Source organism: Enhydra lutris, unplaced genomic scaffold (assembly GCF_002288905.1).
Source record: "Enhydra lutris kenyoni isolate GAN:26980312 unplaced genomic scaffold, ASM228890v2 scaffoldscaffold7, whole genome shotgun sequence".
NCBI classification, from domain to species: Eukaryota; Metazoa; Chordata; class Mammalia; order Carnivora; family Mustelidae; genus Enhydra; species Enhydra lutris.
This window is the reverse complement of record NW_019154091.1, coordinates 46,372,149-46,397,777: the sequence shown is the minus strand read 5'-3', so window position 1 is coordinate 46,397,777 and position 25,629 is coordinate 46,372,149. Positions and strand designations below refer to the sequence as shown.

Here is a 25,629-nt window from a genome sequence, read left to right as displayed (position 1 = left end):
GGAAAATGCCACAGTTAATGTACAATCATTGCTTTGGGAGGTAAGAATATTCATTTATGAGAAACAAAGGAATCTTTAAAATGTAAACACTCTTTTCTATTATGTCAGAGGAAATAAAAGTTAGAAATCACCATCAAGGTCTACTTAGAAACTAAGATTGTTTCATTGGTGAGCAGTTCCATACATAGTATTGAAGGAGTTATGATCAAAAAGTGTTGACAAGAAATGGATACCAATCATAAAAATTCGGTATTGGTTAAGAAAGTCCTTCCCTTTGGGAGACATGGACCCAAAAGTTTCCCAAAAGGTAGTAAAAGTTCCTAGTGAAAAAAAAAAAAAAACACTTTTTTGTGGCATCCTCATTTAATTAGCATAAAATAACTGTATCAGGTTATCATTTAAATTAGGATAGGCAGTTAAGTGGCTGTCCATAGACCTCCGTGCAAATGAATCATCGTTCTCTTACGGGGCTTGGAGATAGATACAATGTATACAAATGGTGATTAAAATATAACTTTATAAAAACGTTTCCCTTTTCCTTTTTTTTTTTAAAAAAAGAGTTTACTATCTACAGAAACAAATCTTTATATTTACATCAAGATAACTATTCATGACAAATATAATAATATGAAATAAAATATTGAAAGTGAGTATCAACTTTTTAAATAGAGGTTTGGCTCACAGCATAAACAAGTGTAGATAAACAAATTAAAAAAAAAAAAAAAGACTTCCAATAATAGGCCCAGTCCCCCCAAATCCTTCCATAATCTTCCCTGCCCAAAGGAACATGACAAGGGGCCAGACTGCAGATCGAAGCCACCCCATCCCACAGCACGTGGACCACCACAACAGGCCCTCAGTGGAAACTTGGCCACCCAAAGCCAATCTTCAACAATTGCCAAGAATCGGTCTCTCACTCTGTCCACACACACCAAACCCCGGGTTGAAATTTCCCCCCTTTACCTCTCACTATATATCCTCCCATTGTAGGTTCTTCTTGCTTTTCTTCCTTCCTTTTCTACCACACATTTTGCAGCACATTGAGACCCTGGGAGATCGATTGTATTAGAGCAATTCCCCAGGTCTTCTCTGGCAATGTTTTAGAATGCTAACCTCATGAAAAGATCTGTCTCCAGCTCCTTCTTAAGTCTTTACGTATAAAGAAGGCCATCCCCTTACAAAGGTGATTCAATCTTCCGTGAGTGACCTACTCACAAACAGCTCCTATACATTCATTAGGCAAGGAGATTGGAAAATGCCTGTCTTCCAGGTTTAAGGCTGGCAATGGAGTGCCTCCAAGTGGTGCCTGGGCAGTAGTACCAGTCACATGGCCCGCTCGCCAGCCTGTGACTACCCTCCCTCTGGGGAGGGGTCTGTACTGGAGCTACATGGAGGAAGGCATTTGGCACGGCTGCCTCTCAAAGACACTCCAGAGTGAACCACCTTCTCTTTGTTCAGATGCGCAGAGTCATTTGCTGCAGCTACTCTATGAGCTACTAAAACCAAAAGAATCTCTGGTACATACACACATACATACACACAGGCACCCTTTCACTCCTCTCTCTCTCTCTCTCTCTCTCACACACACACACACACACACACACACACACACACACACACACACGATGTTGGCAGGATGTGTAAGAACTCAAATAATGCTCTGGAACTTTCATCCGTCATTACTAAGAGCCAAAGCTCCTTAGTTGGGAACTGACATTCCCTGCACTGTTTCCCTGCTAAGCCGCACCATTTCCTTTGTGATTTGTTTTCCTTTATTTTTTTCCTTTATAACTTATTATATCACAGTGAGCACTATATATCTTAACATGAATGTTACTAAATGGTGGCGCCAGGAAGCCTGGCTTTCAGTGTGCATGTGCGTGTGCGTGTATGTGTGTGAATATGTTTTACATGTATCTACGTGCGAGCTTATATACACACACACATATATATGTCTTCCTTAAAAAAAAATCCTTAGAAGCTGGTGTTGCAAATGTGAAAGCTTCTCTGAGCAAGAGTTTTTAACAATGTACCTCACTGTAAAAATAAACCCATAAAATGCGAAGAATCCCAAAATGCAATAGCTGTTTGCCCATCTTCTCATATTTCTACAGTGTTGTGTCTAAGTGTTGTGCTGGCTTGAAAAGAGTCTGTGACAAGTCACTCTGCTGGGAAACACAGCTCATTGTATCCACTGTCACTGGTTTTGCTCCGGAGCCGGGATCTCCTCTCCTTTGGGCTTCCCTTTCTCTTCCTCTTCTTCCCTGATGGCCTGGATCTGTTCTGAGGGAGGCAGCTGGGGGGACGGGTCCAGGGACGGGTTCTCTATGCCTGCCAACCGCTGCTCCTCTTCAATGACTCTCTTCCACATCTTGTGGTTCTGCAGGAGGTGCTGAGTTATTTGGCAGTAGATCTTCCTCCTTTTGAAAGTTTTCTTTCCTGAGAAAACACCAAATCACTTATTTGTATGCTCAGTTATCTCTTTTCACATTATTAATAGGAGCTAAGTACCAAATGGATACGTGTCCCTGGATTTGTTTATCACATTAACGTTGCTGATGAGAGTGGGGAAGGAAGAGGAAGATGGCAACAATCAGTCATGAATCATTGAGACATACAGTGAACAGCATTTTAATATTCAGTAATGCCCAAGAGAGTTTTGCTTGCATCTTGGCGTTATTCTCCAGTCACATCCTCGAGACTGTTCACCTTAGACTACTGGAAGAACTTCTTGTGATGTCTTCCTTTACTTTGTCAACTAATTCAACTCGCACAAGTCTACAAGACTGGTTTCTTTAAAGCTGGTTTCAGTGTTATTGTTCTGCTTCATGGGGACTAAAAAATTCATGTCAAACTCCTCTCAAAGTTCTCCCACAAAGTGGTACGAGCCCACGTTTGCAGTCTTCCTTCTTCTATAGCCTGGCTTCTGTCTCTACTTCACTGTTCTCTCTCCTGTACATACAGTGAAATCTTCTGCTTTCAAGCTGGTACTGCCCTCTTTCTCAAATGCTCTTCTCAGTCACTGAAAGTTCACACCCATTTATTATTTTAAGACTCAATCAGATTTCACTGAATTCCTCCTCTAAGAAACAATCTCTCCCTCTCCCTCTCTTCTCAACTCTCATTTTACTCCATATATGCTTCTCAGAATACAGATTGCTTTCCTTTTTTTTCCCTCTTTCTCATCATCATTACCTCTTTTTCTGATCACCAAAGTCATTGAGTGGAAACTCTCATCCCTTTTTTAATTATGTAGTTCTAGAAAAGGTTTTCAAATTCTACTCCCCACCTCCCAAACTTCTGACAAAACAGCTATGTCTCAGTGATGGGTCAAAGGGTACACACGTGACCCAAATCAGGTCAGTTAGAGTCCTTCGCTAGGATTTTTTTCCAATGGCACAGAATGAGAATGAGTCAGGGACTGGGGACTGAGGATCTTTTCTCCTCTGTTTGTTTATCTGGAATGAAGGGAACACAGAGCTGGCTATATAGTCCAGTCTCATGAAGAAAGCAAGGATGAAGATCAGGCTGTCAGGCAGGAGACTCCAAGACAAGGGCAGGTGCAAGTAAGCATAGATACTAGACAACATCAGGTTTACCTAAACCAATCATTTTCCCTTTTGCATATGCTCCCTTGATTGGAGTCTTGTCACTTGTAACAAAAACATCATCCTCAATACTGTGCATCCTTTAGGACATTTATCTTGTTCTCCTATATTCTAGGCATTAGCCCCTCTATTAGATTACAGCTTCTTTGAGGAAGCCTTGTAAAGACCCATAAATACCTCAAACAAGCAGGCTCAGCAAATATGTATTTAATAAGTAAACAAATTACATTATCTTGGTGACCCGAACATTTCATGTTTTCAACAAAGAAGTACTGAAGCCAGTTTTTACAAATCACATCTCTTGGTCGGGGAAGTGTAGTAAAATCAATTTCAACAGAAGAAACATAAGATATTTTAAAGAATTTGAATTGATACCATAATTCACTGTTTAGTCTTCCACTTCCTTATCTACTTATTAAGCACCTAATATGTACCAAGTAGGCCAGATTCTGGTCATTCACTGATAGACATAATGCTTGCCAGCATGGAGTTTTTACTCTAGTGGGTAGACAGTGGAAAATCAAGCGCAATCACACTGAGACTTACAAGATCTTTTAAAGGTGGCACAAAGAGAGAAAAAGAGCTCAGATGGGAGGATACAACATGATGATGGTGGCTGGGGATAGAGTGAAGGTAATGGAAATGAAGAGAAGTCGGTAAGTGTGAGATATATTTGTGAGGTTTCATCAACAGGACTTTGGCAACTGATTAGATGTAGAGAAAAAAGAAGAGGGATGAATCAAGTTAAAAAACAGAGCTACCCTATGACCCAGCAAGTGGTATTTACCCAAAGGATACAAACATTGTGATTTGAAGGGGCACATGCACCCCACTGTTTATAGTAGCAGTGTCCACAATAGGCAAAATATGGGAAGAGCCTGAATGTCCAGTGACAGATGAATGGATAAAGATGTGGTGTATATGTACAATGAACTATCACTCAGCCATCACAAGGAATGAAGTCCTAACATGTGCAATGATGTGGATGGAACTAGAGGGTATTTACTACACTAAGCAGAGTAAGTCAGTCAGAAAAAGACAAATATTGTAAGATTTCACTCTTATGTGGAATTTAGGAAACAAAACAGATGAACATAGGGGAAGGGAGGGAAAAATAAGATGAAAAATGAGAGAAAGACAAACCGTAAAAGATGCTGAACTCTAGGAAACAAACTGAGGGTTGCTGGAGAGGTCAGTGGGGCAATGGTGTAACTGGGCGCTGGCATTAAAGACAGCATGTGAGGTAACGAGCACTGGGTGTTACATTCCACTGATGGATCACTAAATACTACCTCTGAAACTAACAAAAAACAAATCAAACCAAAACAAAACCAAAAAAACAACCCTGAGCTGTCTGGTCTGAGCCATTGAGTAGTACTAAGATATAGTGAGAAAGGCTAATCTTGAGATTTGAGGGGGATGCTGAACATGAAATGTCTGGGAGACCTTCAAGGGCAGAGGTAAAGTTGGTAGCTCATCTTGAGCTTTGAAGAGGGTCTGTTCACAACCACAGTGTAACTCTTAGTACCTTTATCTGAGTGACCATTGTAGACTTAGGCCAAGAATTTAGAAAGTAGGCTAAGATCCCCTGTTAGACTATAAACTTCCCTATGGGCAGAAACCTGTATCCCCTTTTTGTGTATATTCACAAACCTCCAGACGTTAGTAAGTATTCAGTAGTAAGAGTTTACTAGATGAATCATGTTCTCCCTAGCTTCTGTTCCACAGTTGCAAGTAAATGATAAAGCGTTGGTAAGTCATAAAAATGACAATGATATGAAAAGGATATCTGATCTAGTAGAGACTATGTTAAGAGGTATCAGTAATAGTACAAGTTTCCAGGATGGTCAGCAGGGATATGTGGGCTTACTTAATAAAGTAGCAATGATTCACAATGTATAATCAGGGGCGGGGGGAAGAAGAAAAAATAGAAGGAAAAAAATAGTAATGATAGGAAAAAAAAAAAAATCCATTTGCTATGAGGTGTGCCAAAGGAACTAGATCTCTCGGAGGCCATCCAGCAAAATTTTTACGGAAGTACTAGTGATTCCTTCAACAGCTTTATTTTAATATACCACAAAAATTTCTTGCATTTTACAGGATAAGATTGATTTAAAAATACAGATCAAATAAAAGGACCTTAAATTATCTTGAATTACTTTTGAACCATGCAGACACAAAACAAAATTATTACGTTGAATTAATGCCACGGGGAAGGGATACAAGCAGAGTCATAAGCAAAAATTTAAAAAACAATTTACTGTATTCATTATTTTATTTATGAGATAAACCCACCAATCAAACTTGTATCAACCACTCATTAATTGGCAAGCAATTTTCTGGATGCTATGGATACAAAGACTGATTAGTCCAGAGCTTGCCTTAAGGGTGCTTACAGTTTATAGGGGAGAGGGCAAAGAAGACAAAAAATGAAACACACATGTTGTATTTGTGTTTTATGATAATGTATGCATGTGATCAAGATGGGCTTAATGTTCCCCTCAGCTTGACTAAAATTAAGATTGGTTTCTTCCAGATTATAGGTTTCTGACTTCCCTTTTTATATAGCATTTACTTTCTAAGAGTTGAAAGTGCAAATACCTTCTCTGCTCCTTTGTAATATAGATAAATCTTCTCCCAGCTTCTAGCTAGTTTTACAATCCAAGAACATGTCTCCCACGTACCTCGGTGTGATTCCTTTGAAATGAAATCATTGAAAAAAATAGGGTCCCTAACTTCCAGTCTCCATGGGAGGGGAAGTGCCCAACTTCAGCAAGTACCAATTAGCAAAAACAGATGGCTCGATCACATTGACCAACATCCCTCTAAGGTCCTATAGTGGATTTTCACTAACTCACGCTAGTGCTTAAATATCCTCCTGCCTTAGTTTCAATGGAGTTGAATTTAATCTCTCTTCTTTATTGCAATAATCTTGAATAAAGTCTTTTCTGACATTTTTAATAAGCGTGCAGTGCAATTTCTCTCTGACACGTCAAACCACTGCAACACACATGACTCGATCTGCGAGGGAACAGTTAAGATTTTTTTCAAAGGATAGGACACCTGAGGTGAGATGTAAATTTTGAAAATTAAATACAGTAGGTGAAAAAGGTGTGGGCAGCATTCCAGGCAGAGTGAAGGGCATGCATACGGCAGAAGGTCATAGGGTCCTGGAGCATGACATCAATTTCTTCATTTGAAAGTTTCTTAATAAGCATACACACACACACACACACACACACACACACACACACAAAATTTAAAGAAATCTGAATTATTCCTATAAAATACTACTTTTTTTTTTTTTTTTTTTTTTACTATTAAAGAGAGGGAAGGAGGGGCAGAGGGAGAGAGGGAATTGGGGCTCGATCCCACGACCCTGAATTCATGGCCTGTGCTAAAATCAAGAGTCAGGTGCTCAACCAACTGAGCCACCCAGGAACCCCTACATTAGATTTTTAAAAGCACATTTATAAAATTACTATTCTACCAAGCCATCTACTTGCTTATTTCTACTTTGTTTTTATTGGAGTTAGGTACAAATCAGTTTCTGTTGAGAAATTTTTAAATGTTAATGTAGTTTTTAACCTATTCCTTTGAATTAAGAGAGTTGCACGTGAGCACTGGCTGAAGGATAGATCGGAGTCACTGTGATACGAGAAACACTACTGCCCAAGGTGGTCACTCCATCTGACTGTTGTACACATTCACGCAGTGTATTCATAGGGAAGAGGTAACAAAAGCTCAATTTTTCTCCTTTTCCTTTCAGGGCAGCCCCCATGAGAACAGCTGTTCTCTTATTAATGCTGTTAAATGTTAGCAATAAACCTCTCTGGAATTAAACTGCATAAGGTGACGTAGAAGAAAGTTTGTACCAAATAAATTTGCGTAGATTAGAGTCTGCAGGTGGTCTAAAGCATGCCTGTATTGGGAGCCAAATTGTTCAGCACTGGAACCTTTTGAAATGAGAACAAAGAGCCTTTCATTGCTCAAATTCTAAATGCAGCTTAGTACTTCATTAGAAACCTCTTAGTTCGCTGTAGGAATCTTTCAGATTTAATTATGAGGTTGGGAAAAAGCCTTTTTTCCCTAGGATACCATATTGAAACATTTAATTCTGTGTTTCCTGGGAGATCTCCAAGTTTTGCAAATTGCTGAAATTATCAGTGCATATTTAATCTAAATTTTTTCTGAAACCTAAGTTTCAGGCTAAATCAAGTTAACTATCTCAGTCAAATGATTACAGAATTAAAATTACTAGGATTCTACAGCAGTAGAGTTTGGAGTGCTTGGTCTGGAGAGCAGAATCTGGAAGTCAGTATGGCAACTGAACCCCACAGAACGGAAAAGTAATTGAATATCTGGTTGTCGCGTTTGTTGCTAAAGCCAATGATGTCAAGTTGAGCCTGTAAAATCTCTTGGCCTGTGTTCTTTGATTCCTGATGCCTGTATTATGTGTGTGCTTTTTCGATGTGTTTGAGTTCAAATAGCAATCATTGAGTGCCCATGGGAACAAGGCTTTTCCAAGAGGCTAAGCTGACAACACTTTCTAATGTCACTCATTCAAAAAAAAAAAAAAAAAAACAAAACAAACAAACAAACCAACAACAACAACCCAAAACCAAAACCAAAAAACCCTGTCCTGTCCTTAAACAGCAAACTACAGGTCTCTGAAATGAAAACAAGTTAAAAAAAAAAAGGGGGGGGGGAAAGAAAACCAATACATGTTTATTAAATGAGCAAATGAAAAAATAAGCCATGAATCCCAATCTTGGTTCCAACCTCTGAATCTCAGGACTAGCCCCAAATTGCTAACGGAAATCTTTTTTATAAGCACCAGAGAAATAAAATATAATTACTTCAATAATAGAATATTGAAGGAAAACAACTTTTGACTTTTTTCTCATTCTGTACCAAAGTTAATATACAGGACAGAGAACTTGGGCAAAAATTTGACCTAGAATCAAAACTGCAAAACCCTCATCAGTTTATACTTAATAAAGATCTCCCTATCTTTGTAAGCTTACAGCAGAGTACTTATATGAAGGCAAATGACTCACTACCCATGTTAGACTGTATTTACTGGATGGCTGAGATGAACTGAGTCATGAATTTTCCTGACTGGGCTAAAAAATAGAAACAGATGATCAGAATATCTCTCTTTGGTAATATTTTGGATAAGCACTTCGAAAAAATATGACTGCACATTCTTTCTGAAGGCACATGTAAACCACACACTATGTTTTCGTGAATGCAAGAACAGTATTTGTGCAAGAGCACTGTTAAGAGTTATGGGTTTTACTAATTATGCTCTTTGGGTCTCCTCCCTATGACAGGAGAAATATCAGAGAATATTTCAAGATGAGAAGAAAAAAAAATCTCTTTTTACAGTCAGATAAACTCATGTAGCCATCATGTAGACTGGCTACATCATGTACTCCAAATGAGAGACCGGATGGAAACACTTTTCATCATCATTAACACTACTGCTCTGTCCTGTTCAAAGCCACAGTCCTTTCTCACTTGGATAATTTCAATAGCCTCTTAACTTATTACCCTTGCTCTACCCTAAACTCAAGGTATTCTCACTACAGCAGCTGAGGTAACCCATTTAAAACATAAGCTGAATCAGCTAACTCTTCTGCACAAAATCACTGACAGCTTCCCATCTTACTCAGAGTTAAGAGCCAAACTCCATACAGTGCCCTACAGAGCCCCACCCTCACGCCCTACATCATCTGGCTCCCCACCGCCTCTCGCCTGCTGCTCCCTCACTACCTTTCCTCTTAGCCACCCCAGCCCACTCCATGCTTCTTCAACACCCAGCCAATGCCCACCTCAGGACCTTTACAAGGTTTGCTTTTCTCTCTTTCTTGGCACACTTTTTCCTATACTTCCATGGATCATTCCCCCCAAATCTTTCAGTCTTTTTTTTTTTTATCTCTTTTTTTTTTAGCCCATTTTTGGCTACCTTATCTAAAATTTTAACCTTTCTCTGCAATATTTCATATCCCTCTTCCATTTTTTTTTAAAAGCTCTAGCATTTATCAGTACCTCACATGTCAGAGACTTACCGATTGGTCTTGCTTAGTGTCTACGTACTCCACTGAAAGAGTCATTTAAATGGGCAACAATTTATTTATATTTTGTCTGATCTGCTCATGGCTCTATCTTCAGTACTTGGAAGAATGCCTGGCACAAAGTAGATGCTTAATAAATATTTGTTACATGAATGAGTGATAGCTACCTCTTACCACTTCACACAGCCTTCCTCCAACTAAACCAACACAAGCGTGTGGTTGCTCTATAGGGTATCTGAAACTCCTCTCATCTCTAAATCATTAAGATACTCTGAAGGACAGGCTCCAACTGTTTAATTTCTTTTTACTTCATAACAGAGGCTGTATCTTTATCTGAATGTGGTATTATAATAGATTCCATAGTCTATAATTTCTATTATTATATTAGGGAAAGGAGATTATACACAATCAGATGAAGATGGTATCCGGACACAAACTATGTACTTCTTGAGAAGCACAAGATTTATCTGAACCTATGTTAAAAAAAAGAAACTTAGAAAAAACACACTAGAAATAGATTTCATAAAACTTACTTGGAGATTCATTATTTTCACAGGTTTCCTCTTCATTTGGTGCTTCCTCCTCCTCTTCTTCTTCTGGGTCATCAGTATCTCCTGACTCATCACTATCTTCCACCCATTTCCCTGGCATTAGTCCTGCTGAATCATAGGAGTTGCACAGAGGACCCACAATGTGAGAGATGAAGGATTCCTGAAGATTGGCCAACTGAGGAGCAGAACGGTCCATGAAGGGGCTTATTGGTAACCCAAGGCTGGCCTCTTCATCACCCTAGAAATAAGAATTTATCATCAAGAGTCAACCAAAAAGATACATGACATGGAAAGTTTAAAATACTAGTAAAGTCAGCATTCACTTGGCACCTAAAATCTGCAATTATGTAAGAACCCAGACACTCATGTGTGAACTCCCTCTTTTACTTGACTGCTAAAGGATTCTACCCAAATTGCTGAGATCCCTGTAGAAATGTTTTGTTGCCATTTACCACTTTTGTGATCTTGAGGTTTTGGCTTTTGATAAAGGGGCAACAGAAGAAATGGTCTAATGTCTTAGTAGATGGTATTTCTTATCATGTCACTCTTTGGTCTATTAGACTATAAATGTACTCAAAATGCAATGCTGGGAATAATTACCAAAAAAAAATACATAATCTATCACATTTTTTTCCTTTTACCTTGGCTGCCAGTAAAGCTTAGAATAATTTATTGCTCAACTAAAGATGCCACCTTATCTCAGCTTTTGGCTGAATTTTATCTTCTGTGATCACATGATTTCTGATATTCTTACTTGTCAACATGTTTAATAGTACTACTGTGTAAGTGTTTTTATTTTGAAATACTTCAAATCTTTCTGGAAAAAAATAACAGACTGTAAACCAGTAGTCACCTAGCAAAATTAACAAAGGAAATATACTGAAATACCAACAATGGTTATGTCTATGAGGTAGAATTATTATAACTGGGTTATCCTTTTCCTTTATTTTTTTTGCATTTTTTAAATTTTATTTTTTATTTTAAGATTTTTATTTATTTATTAGAGAGAGAGAGAGAGAAAAAAAAACCAATGGGAGGAGGCGCAGAGGGAGAGGGAGAAGTGGGCTCCCCACTGAGCAGGGAGCCCAACATGGACTGAATCCCAAGACCCTGGGATCATGACCTGAGCCAAAAGCAGACACTTAACCGACTAAGCCATCCAGGCGCCCCCCCCCCTCTTTTTTTTGGTATTTCAGTACTTGGGATTGATTATGAATTAATATCATTTCTAGAAAAGGCAATATATTATTTTCTAGAAAGTACAAACCTTTTAACCTATGTATGAGTCTTGTCTATAAAACCCACAAAAGTTCTTTCTAATCCCTCTTCAAGTACATCCAGTGATAGTCAATTTATTATTTAAAAAGGCACCTCATCTTATTTCTGGATGCCTTTATAATACATATTTCTTTCTCACATTGTCTTGAAATCAATCCTTCTATAACTTCTATAGACTAGTTATATTTATACCCTTTTTAGGGAAGCAGAAAGAAATCTAATGTTTCTTATAAATCAAATCCTGTGCTAAGTGATATTTACTTTTATCTCTGCAACATATGATACACTTAATCCTAAATTTGTATGTCAGTCTTTAAAGTATCTGAAGACAGTTACTGTAACACCTCCATTTTCCCTGCCACACAGGGAAATGATCTTCACTTTTTAAAAAAAATTTTTTTTTTATTTAAATACAATTTAGTTAACATACACTGTATTATTAGTTTTAGGGGGAGAATTTCATGATTCATCAGTTGCATATAACACCCAGTGCTCATTACACCAAGTGCCCTCCTTAATGCCCATCACCCATTTAGCCCATCCCCCCACACAACACCCCTCCAGCAACCCTCATCATGTCAATTTATGCTACTGATTCCTGTCCTTTACCCATGCTCCACCACCTCCGGAATCCTCTTAAGAGAACAGATCACAGTACTCAAAGTTTCATATATAATCTGATCAGTGTTTCTGTGGAAGATTCTTCGGTAGTGTGTATACTCTCACATTATCATCTCAAATAAAATGCCTATTTATAAAGATTTTTCAGACACTGCTGTTATTGAATATTAAAAGTCAATGAACTTAATCTGATGTACATTTATTCATATAAATGTAAATGAGCTTCAATTGTAATAAATTTATTTTTAAAAAAGAAACAATTATGTCAATGATCTTCCTAATGTCTCAGTAGGTCATTTCATTATTTCAACATCTTCTTCTGCCCTCACCTCCACTCCCTGCAATACCTGCAAATAACTTTATCTTAGAGTTTTTAGTTTTCTGATGTTAGTATGAATATAAAAGAGACTGATAACACTTTTACAGCTTTTGCAAGCTTTTGTGAATTCATGAGCAGCCTACTATAAATTAAGATAAACAGTTGGTTACCTGTTCATAAAATTCATTGACAATACCCTCCGTCCACTGAAGATGGAGCTCTTTGCATTTAGCTGGCCCATTGATATCAGCCAACTTTATACACATTTGGCAAACCAGGAGGCGATCATTTTCATTGGTCCAATCTATTCCAACATCATCATTCACCTGTTTGAGGGGCAAAGGTAAAATGTGGTTTGCCTCAATGAAATCAAAAGTTGGACAGAATAAACAATGCAATATTTATTATATTAACATGTAGAGATCAGAATACCAAGAAAGGAGGAACTTCTTAGCTATTTAAAATGCTACTGGCTTACATAATAGTAAAACAGCTCATCAGAAAAATAAAATTTTAAATGGTGCATAAAGTAATTATTAATTATGGAACTGAAAATAAATGCTATTTAAAATTAGCATTTATTACCAATGACTAGTAAATAAATACAGCTACAAATGATAAGAAATTTTCTTAAGTTAACATTTGGGTATTTATGTTTGATGTATGAAATTTTGTTTCAGGGTTTTGACCTTTTCTACTTCCAGACAATTTGTGTTAGTACACCATAGAGATGAGAGCAAATAAAATCAAACAAAAAACCCAATGACAGAGAGAATTTTACTTCTTTGCAGCATAAAGTATAATATATAGGTAGCACCTCAACGTCTCAGATTTCTAGATTGGGACCAATCCCCGTATATCTGCTTCTGGTTAAACATTTTATTGCATTTCATTTTCACAGTTGACATGTAAGAGGTGAGAGCAGTAAGTTTTGCTCCATACTTTGATTCCATGACATCTTTCAATATGGTCATAAAATGAAGACTGGTACAAATCTAGTTACCTTGGCATTAAATTTGGCTACAAAATCAAAGTGTTTCTTCAGGTCAGTGGCCAGAATTGCTTCAATGACAAGAAAACGAAAATGCTTAAATTCCACATGGTCAAGGTTAACTAAGAAGTTGTACTCTGGCCGGGACATGAAAAGATTCCATGCAGCAGCTGCGTGATGATTCTCCAAAACGGAACGATCGTTATAGAGCACCGCCTAGGCAAAGAGGGCGAAGACTGAATGGCTCAACTTTTAAATTAAAAACAAAAAACAAAAAACAAAAAAACCCCAAATCATAAAAATACATAAGAATAGGCAAAGCTTTCAGGATCCTCTTTTTTCACAGGACATAGAAATGTAATCTTGTGACTGTTGGTTATTAAGAATTCCATAACGTAATTACATTGGCTGTTGATTACTTTTCTTGGTTAAAATTTCCTTTCTTTGTAAGGTGAATTTCATTTTCTTGAAACTTTATTCCAAATTCTTGCAAATGAGGGGCTTAGAGTTAGCTTTTATCAGATTTGTTTGCACAGAAATTTAACTATTAAAAAAATCCAAATATATTAAAATCCCTCTGAGGTGACTCAGTTAATTTCTGCATCTAGAATAAGAATTACCTTTCTTTAAGCATGTATAACTAATAAATAGGAATGGACTCTCTGAGACGCTCATAATTTAAAAATTCTCATCCCACAAACAGCCATAGAAGATATCACCCTCCAACTAGGAACTAAAGGTGTACAATAAATATCTATTTGCAGGAATTCTCTAATAATGCTGAGGGACACTACAAAAGAAGTTACCTAAACACTGCTTGAACACTAGTGTGGTAGACAGAAAATACAGGAAAAAAGAAGGCATAAAATAAAAAGGAAAAACAAAGCACATGAAAATTTCAATGTACTAAGTAAAAATGCATACATGTGAAGGAAAATACGAATGCTAAACGGTGCTGGCAAAAGGATTTGCCCACCTTTAGGAAAAATAATTCTGGAGTATGAAGGACATGCTGAAATAAGTTAAAGTAGGTAGTTGGGGAAAAAATTCAGGATACTTTTATTGTATTTAGATTAGAGGAAAATTCTAGTCTAGTCTATAAGACAGGTGGAAATGGATGGGAATTTGGTAAAGACAAAAAGCAAATAAGAAAAAAAATAAGTATGAGACTAGATTGGCTTCTAGATCCTCTAGAAAGAAAAACATGATCTCAGAATACTTAGTAACAGAGACACAGCTAATTAAATCAAAGAGAAACTTACTGGGTTTAATTACATAGATGGAGATGCTGAGATACTCAGTGATTAATTTTTGACCTAAATTTAAGTATATATGAAAATGGACTTCTTTAAAGTTATTGTTTTTGGAATACTATGTTTAGGTAAAAAAAAAATTCCCTCAAACGAATGAAATAAGTTGATGTTTAAATCCTACTAACCAAATGTCGTAAGTATCACGGTTGTAATAATAAATGTATTTCAAAGGAATGGGTTTTATATACAAAGACGACTAACATGATTAAAAGTCCAAGAAAGATCTGGTTCTCCAATCTTTTCAAAAAGGGACTTTTGTATAGGTTGGATTTTCTTTGTTGAGAAGGTTCATTAATATGGATTTAACTAGTTTTTCTTCTTTAGAAGAAAACTGAGATGGGATTTCCATGGGTAATAAAGTTACAAGCCTGCCATTAATATCTTGGAACAAATATGATATCTTTTCAAAATTAGCTTGGTCTCCATAAATTCTATCCTAGGGCTAAATATAGTTGGACTCATATTCATCTGTTCCCTATTATAAGTCAAACTTATAAAATTAATTACCTTTGGAAAAATCTCTCAAGCAAATTATTTCTTCACATCAAAATGGAAAGATTTACCTGAGGAGCACTAGTTGCAACCAGGAAAGCGTTTGTCCTTCCTGGGTGATCATAATCATGCATGGCTGCGGCCACATACAATGCCATTAACTCTAAGGCAGGGATATTCCCAGACAGACATCCGTATTTATCATCAGGCACATTATACATTTTTGAGAAGACATATCCCATATGTCCATGTGTAAATCCACTGTCAGAATCTGAGAAGAGAAAATGAAAGTAATAGAAAATTTTAAAAAGTATTAAACTGGTACTATCTGTCTTGACTTCCTTTATTAAAGAAAAGCTTCTCTCCACTCCCCACCCCCAACAAGGGAGCACAGATGCACTTAATACGCACCTGAATCACTTGCTGACCCAGGATCATTAATTACAGTGGAGTGGCCTGGAATTGGCTGGGTAGTAAGGTACCACACAGCATGTAACACATCAGTGGCATGGATTCTGTTATGATCTGTAACCAGTGCAAAGGAACAGTCATTCATTGGTGAACTTTGAGGTCCAAGGACTAAGAGTGCCACCTACTGGATAAACAGTTTAGTTTTAACATTTGAATACCCCAGTGAAAGGCAGCCAAATGTTCTAGGACAAATACTCTTCAATTACTCTTCCAAGACTCCATAATAGCCATAGCAACGAGGATGGGGGCGGGAAGCACACATTACATTGATTATGCATGCAGATGTCTGAAGTGGAAAAATCTGTGTCCGGAAGAAACCGAACATCTATAGAAAGCTCACTAAGTGCAATCACTGCAATGTTTACCCTCATATTTATTTCCATGCTCCTATATAAGATTATGCAGAAGACCAGAAAGACACATGACATACTTCAATTAGGTCAGACCAATGGTATGTACCACCTAATATTCATCTCTGCTAAATAGCATACAAATATAATCTGTGAATAAAACAAAGCAGGATTCTTTTGCATCAAACTTAAAACACTGGTAAAAATTAACAATATATCTTTGAATATAGGTTAAATTCACAAAGCAAAACTGAAAACCACAATCAATGATATTCTCTGATCTAAAAATTCTAATTTGGGAACACAGCTCTAGGAAATACCTGAAGAGAAAAATAAAAACTTTTTTGTACATTAATGTAGGGAGTTGAGTCATTTAGAAGAGCAAAATCTACGAGAAAACCAAATCCTCTAGTTAGAGGTCATTACCATGGTAAGGGGGTATATTCTATATATGCAGTTCAGCATCTGCTAAACCAAGACCAAAGGCATGGTGTGCTCTCAGCTCACCTTTTTCTGGTGCAATTCTTCCAAGTTCTTCTCTTGTTTACTGGCCCTTCAGAATATTTCATTGATTGCTATACATTACTAAGTATGCTAACTTTACATACTCTATTTCTAATGACCAACCATAATACAGTCTCATCCAATATAGTAGATCACATCTCTGAATAATACTCAACAGATAAAAGAGAAAAGAGAACAGTAAGAATGATAATGGGAATTGGGGAAAACATCTGGTCCCTGGTCAGGGAAGAAAGAAAAAAAATGAACATTTTCTTTTCTTTTTTTTTTTTTTTCTTTCCCTTCTTTTTCTTTTAAAGATTTTATTTATTTGAGAAGGAGAGAGAAAGACAGCCCTCTCAGGAGCCCAAGTTGGTGAAGGGGCAGTGGGAGAGGGAAAAGCAGACTTCTTGCTGAGCAGGGAACCTGGGGCAGGACTTGATCCCAGGACCCCAGGATCACGACCTGAGAAGGCAGACACTTAACTGAGCCACCCACGTGCCCCAGAAAAAAAATAACATTTTTGGCATTGATGGCATACAGGGGGAATGTAGGTAGATGGTGCTTATTTCCTTACATTTCCAGGAACTCTTAAGAGTCAATCTTTAAGTGATGACATATAGCTAAATTTTATGTAAACCCCCAGCATTTCAGCAGAGGGGCCTTGTAAGGACTTGAGAGGATGTGTTTATAACAGACATCCAAGGCTCCAAAGGAGGAAATGGCAAACACCATGCCCTCTGTCATTGCCAGAGGAGAATACTGATATTACCTAGTCGTCCAAAGAACAATTTCATTGAAATTGGAGTCTGCATCTCTGTGTATAGACTATCTCAAGTCATCCAAAACCAAACATTTTAGATCCATACCTGTGCCATTACTAAACTCGTCATGCTAAGTGTCTGGATTTAGGACAGATCTGAATTTGTCTCTGTTCTAAGATCTATGACCCGTGTGAGCTCAAGTGAGCTGCTCACAACTCATCTTGTAATCTTAAAAATAAAGGCATATTAAATACTAGTGCCTTATTTCACAGTACATTTGTGAGAATTACAGAAGAAAACATATTTTTAAATTCCTGACACAGAGTAAGCTTGCAACTAATATAAATATAATTCACGTAAAATGCATGACTGCTGGGTCACCTGGGTGACTCACTTGGTTAACCATCTGCCTTGGGCTCAGGTCATGATCCCAGGGGTCCTGGGGTCCAGCTCTGTGCAGGGCTCTCTGCTCAGCAGGAAGCCTGCTTCTCCCTCTCCCCTCTGCCGCTCTCTCCCTTTCATGCTCAAGCATGTGACTGCTCTCTCTCTCTCTCTCAAATAAATAAATAAAATCTTAAAAAAAAAAAAAAAACATGATTGTTTTTGGAACAAGACAGTAAGTTAGCACAGATCACTGGTTTTCTTCCAAGATCAATGCTGGATTTGTTAAGAATTGAAGAGCTAAAATAAAAGATATGCTAAACCCCTGGGGGAGGGAGAAGGCAGAGATGACCTGCTAGAGGAAGAAAATGCCCCCACTGCCACCATGAGGGGATAGGTTGGGAGAGAGCTTTAGTTGAGGTCTTTCCTCCTCCTTTGCAGCAAGCTGGGAAAATTACTGTGTGCAAGTAATTATCACCACTCATTCATGCCCTGTCTCATTCCCATAGCCTGCCCAGCCCCCTCCTCTGTCTTGATACACTTGTTTTCTCAACTTTCTTCCTATCCCTCAAGCACAGAATTGAAGTGAGCTGGCTTGGAGGGTGGGAGTTATATGTAAAATGTATAGATTTTTAGACCTATAGACTTTCAATTGAAAATTCCTTCTATGCTTCCTTAGGAAAGTGTTAAAGAAGAGAAGTGACAATTTAAATATTTTTTCCCTTTGGATTATAGCAAATACTGTCATACTTGTGCCTTTCCAGCTTGTCCCACGCCCCCTCAGTATCTAGCTTTCACACTGGTGGGTACGTGACACACAGCTTAACTGAACTGAACTACACACAGACTGACCAAGATTATTCTCATTGCCGCCATTCTACCCACTTCTTCAGCTTCAAAAACAAGAATGAGAGGTGTTAGGAAGAATATACTTCAGAGATGAAGGTCTCTGAAAATGGAAAAAGCACCCTCAAAACTAACTTCGAATTCACGAATGGATAGGATCTGACAATTTCTCTTCTTTACTTGCCAGTAAGCCCAACTGAAAGGGACTGTGAACAATAATGAACATTATTTATTTCTCTGTGCAACTGAGTATCAACTATACTTTAATTTATCCTAACCTTTACTGAACAAATATATATTCAGCATCATAGTTCTATCAGTGAATTGCCTATATTTATACCTCGTCCACTGCTACCCCATGAAATATCTACCTACCTGTGTCCATTTTTAAATCTAGATTCCTCAAATTTTAGTAAGGGCTCTGGGTACAAATTTAAAAATCTTCATCTCTTAAAAACTGTTAAAAGTGTGCTTAGAAGTATAATAAAATTTAGTTTCTAATATTTTAGGTCATTGTCATATTAAAGTTAATCTAATCCCATTTTAGGTACTTTTGGGATTTTCATTTAGGTATGGGTTGTTTATTTAGATAGAGCTATTAGAACTATTGTCCTCTAGCAGTAGATATTAAAGTAAGGAGACATATAAGAAATATTTGTGTATGATAATTAAAATTAATGATAAACAATGCTTTTAATAAATACCTATATTAGTCTAAATTTACAATACTACCACATGCAAGGAATTACTATTTAAAAGGGATCACCAGGGGCACCTGGGTGGCTCAGTGGGTTAAAGCCTCTGCCTTCGGCTCAGGTCATGATCCCAGGGACCTGGGATCAAGCCCCACATCGGGCTCTCTGCTTAGTGGGAGGCCTGCTTCCTCCTCTCTCTGCCTGCCTCTCTGCCTACTTGTGATCTCTTTCTGTCAAATAAATAAATAAAATCTTTAAAAATAAAATAAAAGGGATCACCAGTCAAGCTAAAACTTCTGTAAATGAATTCCCTTTACAAAAAATGTCTAGGGTTCCAAATAGAACAAACAAGTTTATTATAATAAAAATAAAAAATAAAAAATAAAAAATAATTTGTTAAATTCTTTTCATATGAAATGAAGAAGTCACTATTTCAGAAAAAAGAAACATCTATTCAGTTGTAAAATGAGAAAATATAAACATAAGTAATAAAATTTAGAATCTGGAAACTTCTTTTTACACTTAAATACTGGTCAACTTTCCCTAAGATTTTATGACATACTGCCTAGAGAAAAGTTAGTAGTTACATCAACTGGTACTTAATGGACTTGGCTATAGCTGATTATGTCACTAAAATACATTTGGAAATATAACAATTTGTAAATTTAGTCTAATGACTAGCTGTTGAAAACTCAGTAACACATCAATCACTGGCATCCAACCAGGGTGTGCCCTGGGAAAATGGTATTAAGAAAGCAAGGCTTATCTTGAGATTCTTTCAAACTGCCCCTTTTTTGTCTCTGTCTCTCTCTATTTCCATGGCCCTACTGCCCAGACTTTCCCAAGGGACCCAGCGCTCTTAAGTTTCTCTCTTGTCTACACCACTGTCTGGTCTTGTCTGCATTCTGGTCCCATATTCTCCAACAAATTTCATTTGTAGATCCAATTCTTCATTATCTTCTCCTACCACATGCCATCAGCTGTGTATTTTCATTCCAATGTAGCACATGTTGAAAAACAGTATGTTAATAATGGATCATTAGTTTAATATACTATCCCTTTCTGGAAATACCTCTACTTTATGTGTCTCCATAGAATTTTTATTTAACATCAGCTGTTTACTATTAGAAAAAGACATGGGGTTTTGAAGTCTAAGGTGTATAAAAGCAAATTTAAAACTTACAAGTTAAAGCATGATTCGAACGACGCATTTCTAAGGTATGCTTCAACCAATGTATGTCTGACTACTTCTCTTGCTATGCATTTATTTTCTAAAAGTACCACATGATTTCTGCACATTTTCACAACTTCCCTGACTGGATTTTTGGACATTTTCTTCAGTTCCATATATTCTGTAGCATGATTCTAATCACATGTTCAGGTGATACCAGAAACGCTCCCTACTGAAAATTTAACTTCTCCTCTCTGTTCCAATTTTGTATTAGAAATGACAAAATTACCTTCACAATCTTTTAAGTTCACTAATTTGAACACTTGCTTGTGTCTCTTCCTTTGGTCTTCACATTTATCTGACTTTTAAAATGCTTCTAATAATTTCTTCACAAACCCCTTTGAGGTGTCTCTTTTTTTCTATTCTGTTCATTAGACCATCACCCTCCCATCCCTCCACCCCCAGCCAGGTCTTTCTTATACTGAAAAAACTTCAAGCGTTCATGAATTAAGTCTCCAGATGCCAGAAGAAAGGTTGAACTCATCCAATAAAAGGAGTGTATTATACAATGAGCAATAAATTTAACATTTAATTATTTATGGACCACAGACTTAAACTGGCTTACTGTGAAGGCACTATTATCACTCCTTTAGAATTATAACCTCATGTTATCCTCATAACAATCCTACAAAGCTATTACAATCCTCAAAGATATTATGATCCCCATTTTACAGATTAAGAAATGAGGCATGTAGAGGTGAAGTAAGACCCACGGTCTTTGACAGCTGAGAGGCGAAGGGACCAAGAACTCTGAAACAGGCTGTAATCTCCTGGTTGAGGTCACTCCAGTGTTGACCATGTATAGTTCTCTGCTATCCGCCAGTGGTTCAATATCCCATTACCCAGAGCAAATTTGGCAGACTCAAAAAGTGTTATTTCACATATAACTTATACTTACAAGGAATTTCCCTGTATCCAATCTCCAAAGCATGAAAATAATTCATAAATTCCCTAACTGGAATTTTGAAAGCTTCAAAGAGGCCCATGTCTTCAAAAAGTCTGTATGATACCTATAAAGAGAAAGACAAAGCTTTATAAAAACATCCCTGGGTATGTACCAGACACAAAAGGAACAAAAAATTAAAACAAGTAATTCCTGGCCAACAGAGAATTTACAGGGAACAGTAAGTCAAGTAAGTATTGAAGAACTCTGTGTGTCTAGCCCCTGTAGCCCCTGACCTCAAGGGGTATTTAATCTGCTTTTAAAGGTGTGGACATGCAACCAAGAAAACAACCAACCCAAACAACAGTATACACTACAGAAACATATCAAGGCACTCCACTGTGTGCTATTAACTGCTAGAGAATCCTTCTTAGCTCCTCCTTGTATAGTGCATACTACAAGTACTAATAAATGAGGAAAAAGCCTTAATTTGGTCCACTTCTTATTAAAGAAAAAAAAAAAAAGATAAAGGATTCAGAGTTGTACCTTAGTGAATGAAGGGTAAAGGGAAAGAATTATGAGAGAGAGAAAAACGGTTACTTTGACTAACTATATAGAGAAAAGTGATTTATTCTAATGCAGTATAAATAATAACATCTAATTTATTTTTTTCCTAGCTTGTCTTCTCTTTCTCCTCCAAGTATACATTCTCGTCCAATTGCATTCACAGCTCTGGTGACCCAAATCCAGTGAACACCTACACCTATGATTGGCATATTTGATGTGCAAATGATGGAGAAAAAACTGATAAAGGCACAGAAGAAGGTACTAGGGAGAGAAATGCTTATACACATGTCAGAACACAGTATAGCACCATATCAAGTAGCTTACTCCATGTCACAAAGACACAGTGTTGGCTATACCTCAGGAAACTTTAAGAATTAGTCATCATTTTTATTATCTGCATCTCTTCTTAAAGTTGTCTTGAAATATTTCCTCTCCATCTTTGATCTGCCATTTCATAGCTAAATTCCTATCTTTGGTTACTGACTTTAAATCTATTTAAATTCAGTGATATTCCTTTAATTATGTACTCAGTGTTTATCACGTATATCTATATATGCATGTAGACATATATACACCTATATAGAGAACTATAATGGAATTTCTATCTAAAATGAAATCAGAGGACATAAAACAAAATAATCTCACCCATGTGTCCTCAGAAAAATAAAGCTCAAAGACCAAGAGACTGATTTCCTATAAATGACTGATTTTTAGAGAAGTGATAACATTGGAATTTTCTTAAATGATAGGGGGTTGAAGAGGAGTTGCCTCATATCAACCTTGGGAAGTTGTATTTACATGGTTTCCAGAGGCATGAACAAGGAACCATCCAGATTGGGCTGGTCTCCCAAACTAAGCGGACTTGAGCTTTGTTTCTGGTTTTGTCTGCTCAGGGAATTTCAAACCTGGTCTCCATTTGCTTTTGACTTTAACAGACTCTAACTGAACTATCCCCTCTTTACATTCCCTGCCCATAATTATAGCCAAGCCCAAACCCGCAAGAGATTCACTGTAGTTTGCTATAGTTTGTACATCCTAAACTGCAGTTCTGCTATTCCTGAATAAACTCATCTTTTTACAAGTTTGAGTTTGCCTCATTATACCTATTTAGGCTGACATAACTACAAAGGAGAGTTACTCATTCAGTATACATCTTCTGAGTGCCTACCATGTTCCAGACACTGCTCTGTGTATGAGTCATATATACAGGGGAACAAAACAAAGATCTCTTCCTTCAGGGAGCTTAGAGTCTAGCAGGGGAGGGCAGTACATAACAGATGTAATAAGTAAGGTATATACTATAAAAGGAGTAGTAAGTATTATAGAAAAAGAAAAAGGGGAACAGGCTAGAGACTGGGAATATAGGGAAGCTATAGAATTTGCTTTATTTTTAAGTTTTGTGGATAGAGTAGGCATATCCAGGTGATATCTGAGCAAAGAACTGAAGGAGATGTAGACTGAGGTACATGGCTATCTGAGAAAAGAGGTTTTCCACATAGAGAAAAAGGCCTATGCAAAGGCCCTGAGGTATGTCTGCTACACTCAAGAAATAGCAAGAAGACCAGTGTAGCTAAAATGGAATGAATGAGGACAGGAGTAGAATTTAAGTCTGCAATAACACAGTGGGATGGGGCAGGGTGCAATCTTGGGATCTGACAGCCAAATTGATCATTGTAAGACTTTTACTCTAAGTAGGTAGGAAGCTGCTGAAGAGACGGGAAAAGGGAAGTAACTTTATCTTACTTTTTTTTTCTTTTTAGGATTTTATTTATTTATTTGAAAGACAGAGAGAAAGTGAGCCTAAGTGGAGGGAGGGGCAGAGGAAGAGGGAGAAGCAGACGCCCAGCTGAGCATGGAGCCCAATGCAGGGCTCCATCACTAGGCCCTAGGGTCATGACCTGAGCCGAAGTCAGACGCTTTCCTACTGTACCACCCAGATACCCTTATTTGACTTATGTTTTAAAAGGATCACCAGAGTTGCTAGGTTGGGAACAGATTATATACTATGTACATCGACTTCTGTATGCTTTTCTCCATTCTGAATGGCAAGTTTCACCCTCTTTGTGTCTAACATACCATTCCCATATCCTCTCTTTAAAAATGCAACAGGGGCACCTGGGTGAGTCAGCTGGTTAAGCATCTGACTCTTTTTTTTTTTTTTTTTTTTTTTTTTAGCGTCTGACTCTTGATTTTGGCTCAGGTCATGATCTCAGGATTGTGAGACCGAGCCCAACATTGGGCTCATGCCAGGCATGGAGCCAGCTTAAGGTTCTCCTCTCTCTTTCCCTCTCCCTCTCCTCCACAACTTTCCCTATTTGCTCTCTCTCTCAAAAAAAGGCGGGGGACAACAGAAAGTGAAGTTTATGGTTTCTGTACTATTTTAAGCTATTTGGGGGGGGGTTATTTCCTCTTTACTACTGCTTTGATCTATATTTGAATTCTTGTTTATAAATACCTAATGGATTTAACTATACTTGTAACTTCAGTGACTTGTCCAAGATCACACAGCAAACATTATCAAAACCAGAATTCAAGCCAAGCCTTTGGCTTCAGATTTTGTACTCTAAACTACTTCAAATCCTACCACTATTATTTGAAAAACAATGTTATTAGGATTGCAAATGACCTAAGTTTCTTACTATTCTCTTAAACATATGACAGATGAATGGAAAAATTCAGAAGACAGAATATTTTAGAGTATGATTTTAAAACAGGAGTATTTTTACCAACATGCTATTAAAAAAAAATCAACCACCAATAATTTAAACTCACAAATAAAGATACCATTAACCAGGTAAACATTGGTAACCAGAAAAAGTAAGCACTATTCCGAAATCTGAACCATGTCCTTTTAAATTTGTTAAAATAAACATGATAATCATCAAAAAGGCAGTCAGTATACTGAGACTGAAAAGTCATTTCCATTGCACATATGTCTCTTTAAAAATCTTTTGAAGTGAGACTTTTTCTGTGTAGTTTCAGCCAGAAGGTGATTTCTCGGAATGTTCAAGTTAATTCATCTCAGCTGTCCCAAAGTCTTACTAAGGTGAAAAAAATATGCCTTTCACCCAGTGAAAATATGACTTTGTGCTTATAAACTCAAATCAAAGAGAAAAACCCATAAAGTTTTACTCAGCAAGACAAATAAAACTGCATTTTCTCAAAGTTCAATGTCTTGTAAACTGGAAAGATAAACAGTGAATGACTAAGGCTCATGTATTTATGTATTTCCTTTTTGGAAGGTGACTGGAAGAAAAACACATTATTGCATTTTACTGCAATCTAATTGTTCATTATATCTAATCTTTCTCTTGTGTACTCAGGTACAGGACTCTTAGAAAACATTTTGCCAAACAGCCCATCAAGTTTCACAAGCCCACACCCCCCAGCTCCCAGAACTTCAAGGGGAGGCTGGTAGAGGAATAGTATTCGCTACACTGTCACTAGGGCTAAAAGACTGACTGCTACAGTGACTACTTTCCCACCGAAATTGGTTCAGTGTTTGAAGACAGAATCAGCGAATATGTTTTACAGGGGCGGGGCAGGGGGGAGTGGAGAAAGAGCTGAGGGTAAATGAAGGACGAAAGTATGGATTTTCAATATGGCTATGTCTGCATTCAAATCATGGCTCCGATATTTACTCTACCACTTCAGATGAATGGTATATGCTCTTTTAAGCCTCAGTTT

General features: G+C 37.3%; 1 protein-coding gene across 1 annotated transcript in view; it reads right to left on the bottom strand.

Moving 5' to 3' along the window:
• Positions 1-1,585: 1,585 nt before the first annotated feature.
• The window catches only part of LOC111142110 (phosphodiesterase 3A), a 320,975-nt gene continuing 296,931 nt past the window's right edge, over positions 1,586-25,629 (bottom strand). Inside the window, 7 exon segments of the mRNA XM_022495077.1 lie at positions 1,586-2,439; positions 10,222-10,477; positions 12,628-12,783; positions 13,461-13,664; positions 15,325-15,524; positions 15,665-15,778; positions 21,391-21,502. Of these exon segments, the coding sequence (XP_022350785.1) occupies positions 2,198-2,439; positions 10,222-10,477; positions 12,628-12,783; positions 13,461-13,664; positions 15,325-15,524; positions 15,665-15,778; positions 21,391-21,502 (1,284 nt within the window). The 3' untranslated portion in view covers positions 1,586-2,197.